The 18,025-nt window shown below is 36.5% G+C and overlaps 1 protein-coding gene across 2 annotated transcripts in view; it reads left to right on the forward strand.

The window, feature by feature from the left end:
* Positions 1-1,195: 1,195 nt before the first annotated feature.
* The window catches only part of LOC117292229 (cAMP-dependent protein kinase regulatory subunit-like), a 43,845-nt gene continuing 27,015 nt past the window's right edge, over positions 1,196-18,025 (forward strand). Inside the window, exon 1 of one of the 2 annotated variants that reach the window (XM_033774203.1) lies at positions 1,196-1,407. In XM_033774203.1, the coding sequence (XP_033630094.1) occupies positions 1,234-1,407 (174 nt within the window). In that variant the 5' untranslated portion in view covers positions 1,196-1,233. Of the gene's footprint in view, positions 1,408-10,172; positions 11,013-18,025 lie in introns of those variants that run through there. The other variant, XM_033774204.1, reaches the window with a different exon arrangement.

Here is an 18,025-nt window from a genome sequence, read left to right on the forward strand (position 1 = left end):
TTATTTTAATTGTTATTATAATAATAATTTGAAGCCGTTGTGGTACATTGAGTATTGAGTCCCCATGCAGAGTCCGGGTGATTTGGTCAAAGTTAGGCCAAAAGTATTTTTTTATCGGAAACTTGATAAAATAATGCTCTAATCAGAATGTCCTGAATAGGTTTGCATTCCAGTAACTTTACCAAAGCTGCATCTCGGTTACTTTTCATGTGGGGCCGGTGTCATATGCAATTGTGTCCGCCATGCAATACTGTCCGCCCCGGACACTTTTGCAATGCAATCGTGTCCGGGGCTTTGCCAAACGGTGTTCTGTCGACCAGGGGCGTTTACTGCAAGGGCGGTTTTGCACAGGGGCGGACACAACTGCATATGCAAATGTGTCCGGGCGGACAGATGCAATTGTGTCCGCCATGCAATACTGTCCGCAGCAGCGTCCGCAGCAGCTTGCATATGCAAAACCGTCCGGCGCACATTATTGCATATGCAATAATGTCCTCCGGATAATATTGCATAGAGGACATAAAATTACTACACCAGGTTGCTAATTTTTTTCCCCAAACGACATTGCAATGATTTGGTAAAAGATTTTAATAATTTCATTATGACGTAATTTTGACGACGGAAAATGGAAAAGAAATATTTCAATGTCGTTTGGAGAAATTACTTTTTTTTATTCGCAATTCCCAATTTTAAAGGGATCAAGTTCGCCAACCAGGTGAAGTTGTCATCCTACACACTAAACATTAAACGTTGTCTTGAAAGCAAATTATTTACACCATATCAAGGAAAAGGGTTATTTAGAGAGCATTAAAAACTTGCGTCAGATGTATACAAATAAATAGATTTATGACAAACTGAAGAAAATTCTGCTTCCTCCAAAAACCAACAAGTTTGACTGCCAGATGAGTTTTCCACCCAAATCGTCCTAGGGTTAAAAACCGTACTATTTACAAGTATGTTCTTACGTAGTCTTGGTTCAAAACGCTACTATTGTTTATGATCTTACTCCTGTTATTAATTTCATCAAGGGTAGATATGAATAACGAAATAGTCTTGAATCAAGACTAGTGCACACGTAACTTCATTATGCACGAAGCGGTACACGGTATGGTTCATCAGTGACGTTTTTTTCCTATGCTATGTACGTGTGTGTAAAACAAGTACACCCATCCAAACGTACGTTTCGCTCTGAACAGTACAGTTTGTGTTTATAGCAAGCTAGCATACATTGGTATGGTTAAAATGGCGTCCAACATGGATGACGAACAGAGCTTGAAAGACTGCGAAGCTTACGTTCAGAAACACTACATTCAGCAAGTGCTGAAAGACTGCATCGTACAGTTATGCATCCACCGTCCAGAAAACCCAACTTCCTTTCTGAAGGACTACTTTTCCAAACTGGAATTGGTAAATTTGTGTTTTTGTGTGTGTGTTTCTTTGACAGTAATTGCGTCACAGTTGTTTTTTGTATTTGTAAAAAATAAATGTCCATGCATTCATTCTGCACACTGTCACTTCAGCACGCTAACTATTGGAAATTTCATGTAGTACATGGTTTCCGTTGGGTTCATTTAACAAGTAACATTGATGTTAAGTGGGACTGCTGTTTCTTTGATTTATATGTGCTTGTTTGAGGTTTAAATGCGCCTTCAATTTCAGATGAATTTTATGATAAATAAAACAACTGAACGGGTGCAAATTTGTCTTTTGAAGGAATTTGTCATGATGCTTAAATTCTTTCTTGTATTGGTTTTAATATCATGTGAAAATTTTGCAATATATTCACAAGCTCTCCTGGAAAAAAAAGATGGCACTCTGTTTGGCATTCTTTATAATTTATTAAACATAGATAGAGGAAGTTGTATTCTGAAATTCTATCACAGCCCCAAATATGGTTATAAATGTTGTTCAAAAATTTTCTGATAAATATTAATAATAAGTGAAAAAGTGATCACTCGGGTCAGATGGTTAAATACAGTACTTTCACTGAGGTCACAAAGGTTGTTAATACTCCGAAAAAGTCATACCACGTCAAAATGTCCCTAGTGTGAGTTGTTTCACATGTTATTATTAATCATTTTCATCAATGACGTACTGTTTTTTTGAGGGGTGGGGGTGGGGGCTCAAGCTGCGCAAGCTAGAGTGGCAGTTGTTTGGTTTAGGAACTTACCATCAAAAACATGTTAACAAAATAATTAATGATTGTTTATTGTTACAGTAAACAAGTAATGTAGGCAAATGTACAACACTTATAATGTTTTTAAAGACTAAACTTTTAATATTTTGCTGGGAAAAAAAATATTGATTCAGATTTTTATCCAGTATCAAGGGACAAACATTTTGAAAACTGCTTAGAACCTTTACATAACGTATGTACAAAAGGGCCAATCAAGAGGTAGATGGGACGAAAATTACATTGGTCTCATTACAAAGCATCAATAAACATCATACAATATGGAGAAAATGAGTGCGCAAAATAGTGGTACTATTAAGCATAAAACTACACCAAAGTTTGTGTCAAACAATGGAAACTGCACGTGTGTATACTCTGCGCATGACTCTCAGCCAATGATAGCTCTTCATGTATTCTGATGTCATATGCTTTGGAAGGGGTCTTTTATTCAATGATAATTAAAGACCAGGGTAATTGGACCTCTTCATTGCTTGTGTTGTCATATGCAACTGTGCAAGGGGTCTTATGATATAATTAAAATATGGCCAGCCGTCGATTTCACCAAACTTATCACTTATCCTAACTTACGATTTATCCTAGGACTTAGGACGAGAAAAAGTCTGAATCCGAAGACGTAGGCAAATTGAACCCATCCTAAGTTAGGACAGGTTACTCGTCCTATCTCGAGTTAGGATTAAGCCTAGCGTTTCGTGAAATTGGCTGCTAGTGCTTTGTACCTAAACTACCATCCAAAAAGTCTCCCATTGCAAGTACTGATTTATACTGGCCTCAATTAAAATAATTATTTGCATAAAAATGATAATTATAAACATTGAAGTCGTCTAAACCTTCTTTTTTCACAGCCTGTGCGAAAACTGTCAATTCCAGTGAATGTTATGTTATTGAGCTCAATGTGAGCTCACCTTGCAAGCATCACAGTGTAGTATACATTATGTGTACATAACTATTGAATAATTATGTTAATATTATGTAAATCATGCACACACCATAATGACTTTGCCTTATGTGTGTATTTGGTGTATTGACCTGATTCTTCTGACATTATCATCACAATAATTTTGGCCCCTGTGTGTTATACACCAAGTGTATTGCACATTACTTGGCGAGGTGGTGTTTACACGCTTACCATATAGTGTAACATGATATGTGGATTACATTTTTTACACGCACCTGCCCAGTATTGCGCGTGTCGGTCTGAGCACGCGCATTACTGGCGAAGAATGCTTAAAAGGACTGTCCAAATGTCTCTCATTGCAAGTACTGATTTGTACTGGCATCAATTAGGATATTTATTTGCATAAATTGTTAATTGTGTCATGACACGGCAAGTACTGATTTGTACTGTCATCAATTAGGATATTTATTTGCATAAAATGTTAATTATGTCATGACAGGACGAAACGTTCGGAAACAAGGGTAGGTTTTCCTGTTATTTTCTCCCGACTCCGATGACCGTTTGAGCCTAAATTTTCACAGGTTTGGTATTTTAAGTTGTGATACACGAAGTGTGGGCCTTTGGACAATACTGTTTACCGATTTTGTGGGATCGCTTTAAAGGGCAGTTTAGCTAATTAGTACAGTTTTGTGAATTTTCACCCAAATACATTCGTTCTGATTGCCTTGGTTTCAATGTGCATTGTCAGCGTAAAGACAACCTGAAAAATGTAAAGGTTATTTGAAGGTCACTTCAAACCTACCAGTGTCTCAGATGGAACCATTTTCATAGGTAAGTTTTTGTACATTTTGGATAAGAATCGATTCATCGACTTACAAACTGTTCCAGGCCTGAGTATCTGACTCTAACCCTGATTGCCTTGGTTTCAATGTGCATTGTCAGCGTAAAGACAACCTGAAAAATGTAAAGGTTATTTTGAAGGTCACTTCAAACCTACCAGTGTCTCAGATGGAACCATTTTCATAGGTAAGTTTTTGTACATTTTGGATAAGAATCGATTCATCGACTTACAAACTGTTCCAGGCCTGAGTATCTGACTCTTCACGGAGGCAACAGAGGCATACTCCTCGTTGCCCCATGTCATTCGCCTTGGTGCCCCTTGAAGTTCCCTAATAGAAATTTCAAATTTCCCCATAGAGATGCAGGGTGAGAAAACACCTTGGTGCCCTTGCCCTTATAGAAACAAAGCATCAGTCCTTCTAGTCAAGTATTTTTTGAGTCAACTACAAAGATGGATAGTTTGTTCCATTAAAGGCAGTGGACACTATTGGTAATTACTCAAAATAATTATCATCATAAAACCTTTCTTGATTACGAGTAATGGGGAGAGGTTGATGGTATAAAACATTGTGAGAAACAGCTCCCTCTGAAGTGACGTAGTTTTCGAGAAAGAAGTAATTTTCAACGAATTTGATTTCGAGACCTCGAGTTTAGAACTTGAGGTCTCGAAATCAACCATCTAAACGCACACAACTTCGTGTGACAAGGGCGTTTTTTCTTTCATTATTATCTCGCAACTTCTACAACCGATTGAGCTCAAATTTTCACAGGTTTGTTATTTCATGCATATATTGAGATACACCAAGTGAGAAGACTGGTCTTTGACAATTACCAATAGTGTCCACTGGCTTTAAGAATGTGTTGAATGTGGCTGATGTCTGTTAATTCACAACAGTAAGCTATATATACATGTATACATGTATTTACAAATTGTAAGAAGTTTCTGGTTATTTATAGCAATACAGTTTTAAAATTGGCGTATGTGCACGTAAGCTATCACTTCGTCGAGAGGGCAGGTGAAACTACCTTGGAAAAAACATTATCATCAAAAACAGAAGTATTTAGTTTTTTTATTTGTTTTATCTAACTAAATGTTATTGACCTAAAGTATACTGTTGGTCCTTGCCCTATGGTATTTTAGATGACTTATCGCCATCGTTTTAATAGTCTTGGATTGATCTAACAATGTGCTTTAAGTGCACTATATTTCAATCTACAATGTTAGTTACAATGTTGGTGTATTTATACATAAACAAAAATTAATACAACATTGAGTGATTGTCGTTATAACAATACATGTATGCCACTGTGTCTCCAGCATTTAACCATCAATTCAAAGTAGTCAGGAAACAGTAAACTTGTTATATTATAGACCTTTCCCAAGCCGCTGTCATGTCCTTAGGGGAGTTATCCTTACAAAAAAACTGTTTGCAACTTTTATTGTGTGTCACAGAGCTTATTGTAGTGTCGCATGAACATGTATATGTTTGTTTGCTTTTGTCTGCTTGTACACACTGAAGTATGTTCAGTTTTTGTCCAAAGATCTGCCTCCTTTTGCCTCATTGAGGGCGCTGTTTTAGAGGCTATGCAGGGGGTCTATTATGTACGACTAGTGAGTTAGGAGTGTCTGATAATATAAAGAAAACCTTAATCTTCTGATTTCGGTAATTCTTTACAATGACATTTTTTTTTTTGGGGGGGGGCGGGCACTATTATTCCACTCGGTCTTTATGGTCTCATCGATAGATGATTAATTCTCTGAAAATGCTGATCTAAACACTCAAATATTACTTAACTTTGTGTTATCTTTTAATCCGTTTTGAGACAAAATATATTCCGTGTATATGAATGTTAAGGCTTTAAAACAACAACACTATGCCTTATGTGTATTACTTTGATATAACTGTGAAGTGTCATTTAAAAAATGAGTTGAGGGTGTATGTGTCGTCAATATAATGTACTTCAAACGCAGTCTCTTGTTTAATTTTTCTACTGCTAAACAAGAACTATTAGCTTTTAATTGGTTGAAGATGAAATGTTATCCATCCATGTTTTCATGACTTTCGTTGTTAAACGTTACCAGTCATCAGTGTCTTTAAAGGCTAAGTTACAATTTTTGAAATAGATAACAAGCGTTCGTAGTCAGGAAACCAGATCATTTTATGAATAAAAGCGGCTCAAATAATATCAGAAAACATTAATTTATTTTCAAAGCAAACATAAAGAGCTTGACTCTATGTATACAAAGCGCCACGCGGTAAACAAACATCACCATGTTTGATTGATAACAAAAGATCAAGATCACTCATAAGGCGCTCAGGCAGATTTTAACCTGATTTGTATGGGGACTTGGTATCCAATAATGCTAGCTAAGCCTATGTAGTTTGAATGTCTCACGTACAGGTTTAGTAAATGTTCAACTCAAAGACAAATGTTTCATCCATTTTTAGTTTGGGTACACTCAAACCGACATAGAGTAATTACTATACTAGGTTAATTCGAATCAAAAGCAGGTGCGTTGTGTGCTTTTGGAAAACTATCAATTTGGATGCCGGATGAAGTCGAAATCATCGCAGGTTTTTCTTTCCCAGTTTGATAGATTCCGTATACGAGTCTCGTATGTACTTCACCCTGCACTTCTGAGTATCACATCATCATGCCGGTGCACCGAGTATGAAGGACCCCTTTACCTATAAGGAAAACAAGCGTGGGGGCCTTCTTTCGTCATTCTTGGCTCAACTAGGGTAGTCCAACCCCGCACGGGATTCAGTGAATTTTCGCTATAAGTTATGTAGGAAATCATTGATTAGCTACGTCCGCTCACCTTTTGTATATATCTTGTTTTTGCGATGTTGAGGTCTCACTGTACCCTTCAGCTGAAAATATCCAGAAGGATATAGCAGTCGGGTGACTGTAATTCTTGAGTGTTGAAACGCGTTTACATCTGGATATGACGGGGCAAAGCTGTTTTGTGTGTATATTCAGGCTGGTATCTACAAGTCGTATGTCTTGGGCACATAGCATTTAAGCAGCAACTTACGAGGACATATTTTATCACTTCAGGCAACCATGGCTACATCTTTAGAGGTAATATTTATTATTAATCTCAATATATACTGTTGTTGTTAATTTAACGTCTGTGTATAAGTGGAAACTTAACTGAAGTAACGTGACTTCACTTGATCCAAAAGCACAGCACGGGTCACCACGTTATAGCAATGGAATGATTCAAAACTTTTTTGGAAGCAAAGATTGTTTTTCTCCTCGTTGGATGCGTGCTGGGGAAGCATTTAAACAACCCCGAACAGGTATCAAGACTTTAAAACAGTAATTTTGAAATGTCCCTTATATAGTTATTGCATTAACTGGCTTTTTGATTTCCAAGTTTCGTTTTGAAATCAACCTACAAACTCGGCAAAGTAAAAGACCCAGCAAGGTCGCTATTAAGTCTTTAGTTGTATACGTTTTATAACTTCACAGCATTCGGCAAACGTTTGCTCTACATGATGCAATAGTATACTAATTCTAATTTCAAAATCTATGTTGGAACACATTGTTCTTTTTCTTTTTTACTTCTAAGATGATTGTTAGATGCACACAATACCTAATAGTGTTGTACATTTCTGTCAAATTATGGGCCGTGAAGTGAATGTGTTCATTCATCAAACATGGAGCGGTCGTGACTGATAAGTTCATTACACAGACGTGATTTATGTTTATTTGTTATGTTTTATCTTCGGAAAATACAATAATTATAAAAACAAGCAGAGTCCGTCCAGGAAAGACAAAGGTAAAACAAAACTGTCGCCAAAAAGATGTGCCCTCCCAAACCTTGCTCGTAAAAAGGGTACAAGTTATATACTATACGTAACGCGGAAAGCTAAAAATAAAAAATGGCAAGTAATGCAAGTTGGATTCGACCAATTTCCCGACAATAGCGGGTCCGGATAGCATTTTTTCTGTTTTTAAGAATTGCCACCCCGGTCAAAAAATTTGAATTGATTTTGAAGAACAAAATTTCGTAGTGCATAAAACGTCAATTTCGTAGTGCATAAAACGTCACGTAATCCGGTGGAAAACCTTTTTGAGGATGGTATCTCCAATGAAGGAATGGTGTCCGTATATACACCTGTTGAAACTAACTGGGTAATTTGTGGAACCATTATAGCCTATCGCTGACATAAAACTGGGTAATTTGTGGAACCATAATACATGTATATCGCTGACATTAAATTTGGATTAAGAATATTATTTGGAGTAATGTTTTCACTAGGTGAGTTCCGACGGTTGAAATGCGAATTCGAAAAACGAGCGTTCAAAATAATACTTACACCGTGCATTTTAAATTTTACATGAAGTCGCGGATTGAAAATACAATAACGTTGCAGCCATCAGCTCAAACTTGATGTTTGGTCAAAGTACGCATCTGCACTTATGTATAGCCAACAGTACATGGAAAAACCATGAAATCACAACTACAATCATGACATAAGAAGTTTGGTCAAATGCTATTTTATACGTTGTCGCTGTTTTCAAACATAATAGGTTTTGGAATCGTCGTAATTTAAAAACTATTGTTTTACTAACTTTTTCAGATTTAAAGGGAAATTTTCCATCATTATGACCATCTTTTTACCTCGTAGTTGTGTTTAAATCTATAGTATTATCAAGTATGATATTCACATCCTTTAACGTAGACAGTTGTTTGTTCTTTGTAATGCTTTTCGTTTTTTAAATTTTATTAAATGCTACTTTTTCTAAAATTTTGCGGTCGGGGATTGCGATAATGTTGTGCCGTATTAAATAAAATATAATTGTCATACGTCAACTGTCTTCATCTAAGACAGGAATCTCCAAGGTGTTTCAAAGATTGTTAAGTATTGCATGCCTTTTCTGGGCAAAAACCTTGCAGCAGAGATTGTGTGTAATAAACATGGATACTGCATTTTTTGTTTTTTTTTGCATTTTTATATTTTAATAAGGATACAGAGGAGGACGTGTCACTGAGCTAAATAAATTCTCAAGAGGCCTAGTATTGTCTTTTCGATGGGTCAATTAAAACATGGTCATTTCCAAGTACACATGAGGACCAATATCGAGACGGTTTGGAATGTTGTAAACAAAGCCGTGCGACTTATTATAACCGCAGAATCTTAGACCGATGTGGAAGGAAAATCGGCAACCAATGTGGCGGTTTCCAATTCTTGGAAGTCGGAGCGTTGCACTTCGTTGTAATGTGAGAAGGAACTGTGGTTAAACTGGGATAGGCCATGGGCTGGTTTTAACAACATGCATGTGAGCCAATCGCCCGTCTGTGTTTATTGCAGCATGGAATGTGTGCAGAGTTTTCTGGTCTGGTCGGTCTGGTCTACGGTTGACTACATATTGGTCATGTGCCTCGTATCGGATAACAACAATGAGTGCCAATAATCATGTTGAAAATAGGAACCAGACTATTTTGTTCTTCCAGCCTCGGTTTGGTAACATTGATATCAATAGGAGAAATTCAAGATGGCTTCACCGTGTTGAAGGTCTATTTCTACCTCCATGATTTGACTTTGACTAAACTGCTTCACTTCAAATTTGACGATTTGTACAATTTCTCCAACTAATTGAAAATAAATTCGGCCTATAGCTTGATACAAAGTACAAGTATTGCGTTGTTCTCGACAAGTTCCCGTGTTGTGTGCCCCTTTAAAGATGTAACTGAATAGAACATGACGTGCACATCGATGTGTTTTTTAGGGTTTCGGATAAATAAACGACTGTATAATTTCCGTCAACTATAATCTCCGTAGATATTATGGAGTTTCTAAATTGAGGTATTCTTGCGGTTACGGTATGTTGTGATGTGGCAGAAAAAGTCATAGGAGAGCCTGTATTCATGTTCAGTGATCTAAAGAACGTTTCTTGTCTGGGCTGTCTGTGTAATATCGGCTTGAAAACATGTTATCTTGAAGCGTTTTGTTCGTCGTTTTCGACTCAATAATCACGAACAGCCGTTGAGTTGGTGTGATGACTATCGACCATGCTTTCGTCAGCCGACCGACCTCGACAGCGCCGCTTCGTGTACGAGATCGGAGAGGTTTCGCTTGATATTATAGATTGGAAAGCTTGGTTCATTGGGTTTGGCATAATAAGCTTGTTGGGTTATGGAGGCCAAAGGCTATCACGATTCTCATCAACGTTCGGGTTCAACCGTACATGGACTGTGTGTTTTTAATGTATAGAGAGAGAGAGAGAGAGAGGAAAATGGGCGGACTGAACCTAGCAGTGGCTCTGGGTGAAAACTGCCGTACATACATGTACGTATACCGTGCACACTACCGTATATGTCAACGGAGAGATTGACCGAAGAATAAACAGTGTGGCGGACATCCGACTTGTTCGCTCATTCTCTCCAACTACCTGCATACATAATTTCCTGGCAAAGCAGCAGAAGAGAGGACTTTCGTTTCGTCGCACGCAATGTGTAACCCGCATACGGTGTTTGTATACCCGACTGCTTAGGCTTCGCTCAGGCGAATGAAGTGAGCTCATTTTCATATTATTCGTGAGCGATGGGCAATATTCGAACCGTTGGCGGAGATTCGTGGTGAAACACGGCGCACGTATCCAGCTCTCTGGCAACTTCATCGGCTTGTTATCTCTACTCTTCGCGCCTATTCTGAGCCCCAGATGGATGGATGTATACACTGTGGCCTCACACCAGATTGCCGCCTTTGATTACAATGAGCTTATGGATGTAATTTAACTGTCTTTCAATGAGATGATGCTTCCATCTTCAACAATGGCGTCGTGATGAGTGTGTAAATTACGACCAACCTGTGGGATTTTATCTTTTTGTATCATAAACGCCCATATTTTTTTTCCACATTCCTAGGCAAGGCTGTGCCTTTTGTCTGACTCCTTAAGCTAGCAAATATGTTGAATTTCTTTCGAAGGAGGAAGAAAACTTCCAGTGGAAAATCATCCACATCTCAAACATTAACTCCTCTACCTGCTCAGGATCCGGCGGCGGCGGCCCCGTCGTCAGCACAGGCCTCGTCTGCCAGTGCTTCTCAAGATACTCCTCCAGTCACTGTGAGTTTCTTATCGCATACCGCACATATTTTTTATCAATTGTTGATCATTCTGAAATATTATAATGACAAGTAGCATTTTGATAAGTGGTATTTAGTTAACTCTGAATACATATTGATTGGTTGTTATATTTGGAACATGCAATCTCGGTAGATTTATGGTATATCCAATCAAGAACACTTAAACAAAATTACATCCCCCCCCCCTTCATACCGCACATTTATTAATTGTTGATTATTCTTAGTTGTTATAATTGATCACAGGTGGTATCTTGACAGTGGTATTTAAATCAAAATTTCTGCCTACGTAACTAATTGGTACATGGTAGTTGTATTTTGGAACATGCAGTCTCGGTAGATTAGTGACAATTGGTATCTAATCAAAAACCTATTGTTGTTGTGTGTTTTTTTCGTGTTTTTTTCTCTTCATTTTCCTTGTACCGTATTTTTGTTGATTATTCTGAAATGTTATGGCAGGTGGTATTTTGATAAGTGGTATTTAACTCAAAACTTCTTAAGCATAATTAATCGGTAGTTATATTTGGAACATGTAATCTCAGTAGATTTATGACAAATCCAATCAAATTCACTTGTTATTCTTTTGGTGTTTTTGTTTTGCATTTTCATAAAAATAAAAATAAAAGAAATTTTGATGCTAAGCTGCATCAAAATTTGTATAATTAAACTAAAAATATTCCAACTCCTGTTTTGTTTAAAGGAATTGGCTAGTAGTATTTATTAATCTTAAATTCCCAAAATATGGTTTTGGATTAAAGGGTAGTTTAAACTCATTAATCCATTAAATACAATTGTTTGATAGTTATTATTGCTGGGGGAGGGTCTTTTAAACCGTGCTTACTCAAATCAAGTTGAATTTTAGATCATATGCAAAATCTTGTTAAAGTAATCTTATGACTTATTATTTATTTATGCACACAGGCATGCAGGCCTTCCTCTTTTATTATTAAAATCTCTAACACTTCTCGTTTCGCATTCTAAAGAAACACATGTCTAGTTTTGTGAATGCACTTATATATGGTTCCTCCCAGGATTTTTTAAACCTACAAGGTATTCTGCAAATTTGTCAAAAACATGCTAAATAAAAACAGCCTCTAAAATTGCTTTTTTTCTTAGAAGTTTTTTTTTTTTCGTTTTATAAGCTCTACGGGTACATTTGAAATGGTTATATTTTATGGAAAAAAGTAACCAAAACTACATATAATTTGTTTAGGGCATATATCGACGCACAATTTGTGCTTATCGGCCGGACATGCTAGCTTGACAACAGGACCTTGACAACAAAATATAACATCGAAGTGCATAGAATGCCCTTAATTATCTATTCTCGTTTGAAATTTAAATTAAAGTTGTCAAGTTTGAAACATTTAAAGATCACATGTTGATTGTCCATCATGTCAATGTTACGATAAAATTACTTGCTTCGCTGCATTTTCTATATCAACATTTTTCTAATTTTAGTGTTGGTCACTTTTAATTTACGACCTGAAATGGAGGGAGGTCAAGTACATTTAATTTTTTTTTTTAATTAAAGGCAAAGCATACCTTTGATTTTTGGAACCATGCCCTTCTGTTTTAAGTTATACCTATGACAATTTTGTTTCAAAAGGTGGTCCTGTTTTGGAGATATCATGCTGAAAATTCAGAGCAAATAATGTTCACGCATGAAGAATAATCCCTAAAAGGAAAACACAAAATGTTACTAACAAATATTGTCTTTGATATTGGTTGGAACAATCAGTTATTGCATTATCAGATACAGTTTTCTCAAATATGACTTCATCTCAGAAGGAAATATTTCGCAAACAAAAATTGTAGTAACTTTCAGACTAAAACAACAAGTATGTTTTTCTTAATTAAAAATTATATTGTTCACAAAATGAGATGGAAGAAGACAACAATTTCAGCAAAGGTTATGTAATAACTAGCATTGCAATTCTCCTATAGCCACTTCACTTTTCCCCCCATCTACTACTAATTTATTCATAGATTTAAGATTAGGAAAGTAAGCATCGTTAGTGATGTTAATTGTCCAATGCATGCCTAATGCACCACGCATTTTGTTAAATTTGTTTACGCTTGAAAAGATGTAATCTGGTTAATAAGATTTGCAGGTTTTCATGATGGACATTTTGAGATAATCAATTGGGTAACTTGAACTTAATCATGAGACTTCAGTTACATGTCCTGCTTTTCCCTGAATTTAATTTTGATAGAAGCTTTTTTTCATTTAACAAATTTGGCAGATGCTGTTGTTTCAAAACGAAATAAAACAACTTTTTCACATGCCACTGACAATGCACAAATATATATTCAAAGAAAATTGTATATATGGCTGATCCGCTGATGGTTGTGAGATAATGTCTGGATCTTGACAATACTTCAGTTTCAGTTTTTTAATTGACTACTACTATATCATTGGCAGTTTTTGTGTGTGAAATACCTTGAATGTACATGTAAAGTTCAGATCAGCTGAAATGTCTTCAGTGCTGTATGGCCTCAATTTCATTGATCAACTGTAGTACACAAATGTTCTAATACTATTAGGAAACTTTGCTCAAAGGCACTGGATACTATTTGTAGTATCTCAAAATAATTATTCCCATACAAACCTTGCTTCGTAACGAGCAATGGAGAGTTGTTGATGGTATAGAACATTGTTAAAAGCAGCTCCCTCTGAAGGGACATAGTTTATGAGAAAGAGGTAATTTCTTACTCCATTATTAAAAGGCTTCAGTTCAGGCCTGAATTTTTGTAATATTTTTTTAGACATCTGAAAGCATACACATTTGAGCAACAGGGGTGTTTTTTCTTTCATTGTTATGGACAACCAATTGAGTCAAAATGTTCACAGATTTTTTTATTTCATGCATACATGTTTGGATACACCAAGTATTAAAGTGAGAATACTGGTCTTTGTCAATACCAACCGTGACGTGTCTTTAAACCATAAAGTAAGGTCTATGCTTAAACAGGCAGAGGCTAGTGTTGTTGGCTGTCTCCCTGCATTTGTTTTAGTTGAGTAATTTTCCTGTTGTACTGGAGGAGAATGATAGCCTTGACTCTACAGGCTTCTTACTCTATGCATGCATCAGTATGCAATCATTGAGACACGGCCTTCTGCTATTACATGTAGTAGCTAGCTGCATTATCATTTATTAATTAGTCCTGAAAGTTGTTGTACCCTGTTTTGAATAAGAGCTATTTGTACACTCTGGTTAACAGCAATGTAGTCTTGGTCCAAGGCGTTACTGTCTCATACACGTAATGTAGCGTAACATAACGTAATATAACATAAATGTATCGTGATAACTCGACAGAGGGTCCGTTTTTCTTCTTGAGTTCATTTTGGTTGACGATGGTCTAGAAAACAAACCAAGAATAGACTTGGCGATACGGCGCGTTTCCCATGTTCGGAGGTTGGGAAATAATCCATGCGAAAGTCTTGGTTTCAGCCATGCTGCAAAATGACCAACGACCTGAATTGTATTATCATGATCTCAGTCACTGATTTTTAATTTTTATTTGGTATAAAGCACTGCAGAATCAAGTCACCTTTTTTTAAACACAGAGAGCAAAAAAATAAACCAAGACTTGCTCAAAGCATTCTTCTGTGAGGTCTAAAGACATCAGTGCATTAATTCATCCTGGGTCAATTTTCCTACAGGTGTTTTCCTTTGCTAAGCAAGAAATGAGTGGGGTACCAGTCAAAGCAGTCGTAAATGTACTGTATTTCGGCTGGTAACTTATCTTTGCTAAGTAAGGGTTTTCTGTGCTTAGCAAGTCTTTGTGCTTGCATAAAAGATGCTGGATCTGAAAGATCGTGTGTCTATTAGAAATTTAAGACAAAGATATTTTGTTAATAATTGTGAGTGACCCTCTTCCCCATGTCCATCAGAATCATTTAGTACCATCATTTCTCCTCTGACCATTTGTGGACTTAATGCCCTTGTCAAGCGCGGTCAGTGTAGCCTTGGAGGAACTGGTTCTGGTTGAGATGAAGGAAGGTAATCAAAATCATGAGGCAAAACCAGAGGTTCGAGAAATGAGGGTTGTCATTTAAGCATAAGAGGCTTATATAAGGCAATTTCAATTCTTTATTTATTTCATCAGAGTTAGCAATAACAAAAATCCCTGTGTGCACTAGAAAACATTCAAGTTTGTTTACTGATTAGAAATCAATTTATTACAAATTACATCACAAAAATTACTAATTCAAAAGTAGTTTTAAACAATTAAGTCTACAAAAGAGAGAGGCATTTTCCAAATCTTACCATCCCTGATTTAAAAAGAGAGCAATGCTGTTTCTCCAATGGTTAACTGAACTATACAAAAAAAAATCCAAGTTCATTATGTTCTACCTTTTGGGAAAGTTCAGTGCTTCATGCATCCGCGATCCTTCAAGACTGACCTACATTTACAGCAACTAAGATTACGTGACGCCATGTGACCATATTTACCATCGACCGTAGCTGGCATCAACCCTTCCTGCTGCTGGCCATGATCCTAATTGTAATTCCCTGAACTAGTTATATTCTACGTACTGGTGTGTGTCTTTAGGTCCTCGATATTGTTCCTGTGAAAACATTGCCTTGTTTTCCTCTAAGTTTTCATGCGTAGGATAAGTACACAAGCAGTCTCCCTTGGAAGGAGTGTGTGGGGTCCCGCCTACCTGTATCCAAAGACAACATCAATATCGTGGAAACTTTTCTGTTGTTTGACACGCTCTACAAAGTGGCCTCCTGGGCAACTCCCTACTTCTCAACCCAAACTCCAATGGGATTTTTCCCAAATTGAAATCAAATGTAGCGTTGCCCGTCACTTGAAGTGTTGTGCCGGTTAGTTTTTGTTATGGATGCCTGAACTTATAATGGTTCTGTTGAACTATGTTGGGCAAAACACTGCATAATGAAGGACCCTTCTGGTTGTTATATTTTTCGGGAAAAAAATAAATAAATACACACGGATTGGTAGATGCACAGGGAGCACAGTCCTGTGTGAGTGGAATCAAGTGTTTGCCACATCTGTCAGTCACTGATGGAGTTTATACTTGACGTCACTTGATGTAGAAATTAATATTTATAATGGGATATTATTCTGATTGGTCCACCAGCTTGAAGAGGGGGATTGATATGTATCAGACGTCACCACCAATGCCATCAAATCTTAGATTGCAACAATCCCAACAAATTCATTCAGTCAGACGGTCACAGCAAATGTTTGTTTTCGTAGGGAATACCGTGAAGTGAAATTAATCATAGAGCTCAGGGATGGGTTTTTATTACATTTCCTCCAGTAGGCCTTAACACCATTGCTATATATGTATAAAATCTGATGTTAGTTCAACATAATCTGTATAATTCATCGCAGCTGCCCTGTGTGGTCAGCAGCTGAAGTTGTTCGTGGATGATTATTTCTAAAAGATGACAATTCTTTGAGCCATCGCTATTTTTTGGGTTCACTCTGCGTCTTAAGTGGCAACTCGGAACGCCTTTTGCAACTGTTAAGTGGTGTGGAAGAGATTGTATAGTATTCACTGTCGTTATTGCAATGTTTGAGCTGATATTCAGGTGATTGTAAGTTAATGGCATCATCAGTTATTGAGGTATGTGTGATATAATTTATCAAAGAATTTATCGTCTTCTAGAGTCCTTTGTTGTGTTCAGTATGCAGTTATTACACTGTATATGTTATAGGATGACACAAATAATCTACATCTGTTGAAGAATGCTGCATTGTCATATAATGCTATCTTTACAAATTCCATCTGCTTTGTAACTCCATTCTGCACATGGAATCTTTACTTGTGTCCCTATTAGGGAAAGAAATTGTGAAAAGATGATTTTAATTATTTTTAGGCGTAATCAAGCATAGACTATAAGACTATATTACACTAACATAGTTGTTAGTGCTATTGAGAAAATCAGCCAAAACAAAACTATGATTTCAGAAGACCAAGTAAGATTTAGTAAAATGCCATTCTGTACGTATGGAAGACTTGATTGCCATAAAATTCTAACACATTTACTTGGTTTCAAACTTACTTTATAAAGCTGGTTATTGTTGTAATTTTCTAGCTGTTGTAGCTGTAATTTAAAAAACAAATATCTTTTTGTCATCCGTACAGTTTGCACCTTATGCTTCTAGGGTCGCACCTTAGGGTCGTGTCTGTATTGTTTGTTCTGCAAACACGCACATAAGGGGTTCTGCACTGTAGAAATAATCATTCAAATTTGTTTCTTCAAATAATGAGCTAATTTTATATAGGGTGTTAGTAAGTGTTTGTGTCAGCAAGCGTAATTTACTTCAACTATGCAGTTAATCAATGATGATTGTTACAACCAAAAACCTTGTTTTAGGAGGTTTTTTTTCATAACAATAACACAAAGACACATTTTTGTGGGATTCTATTGAACAATCTGTTCCATAATTAGACCTTTGCAGCAGGGAGGGAGCAAAGTAATTTCCTGTTTATAAGAGTAGTCATTGTCATGCACTGTGCGTATTATTGTGACATTTGGATGTGTTCTTTAAAAATAATTAAAATCGCCCACTCGTGCAAAAGCAAACATTCCATGCATTTTAAATGATATGATGTAGTGTGCACATGTACATGTGTAATGTAAACTTGCATTATGTGGTACACATGTGGACTCTCCTATTTTTAAGCAATTGTTATAATATTCACATTTCGAAGTATGTGATGGTTAATAAATAACACTCATTCAGTCATTCATCACTTTTTAAAAGTGTTTTAATTGATCTATTAAAAGCCCTTTTTATCACTATTGAAAAACACAGTAAATGCCCTTTTTGGCAATTGAGGTTTACACAATACCGGGAACAAAATCTCAATTGTAAAGTAAAATGCTGTAAGCCTAAATTGTACAGTAAATACACAATAAAACATTCACTGTCATTTTTAGCAAGAACTTTTGAAAAAAACAACCAGCTCCTTTTAGAACCACCACATCTGAGAAGGAAGTTGTTACACTT

Source organism: Asterias rubens, chromosome 7, assembly GCF_902459465.1.
Source record: "Asterias rubens chromosome 7, eAstRub1.3, whole genome shotgun sequence".
Classification (NCBI taxonomy): domain Eukaryota; kingdom Metazoa; phylum Echinodermata; class Asteroidea; order Forcipulatida; family Asteriidae; genus Asterias; species Asterias rubens.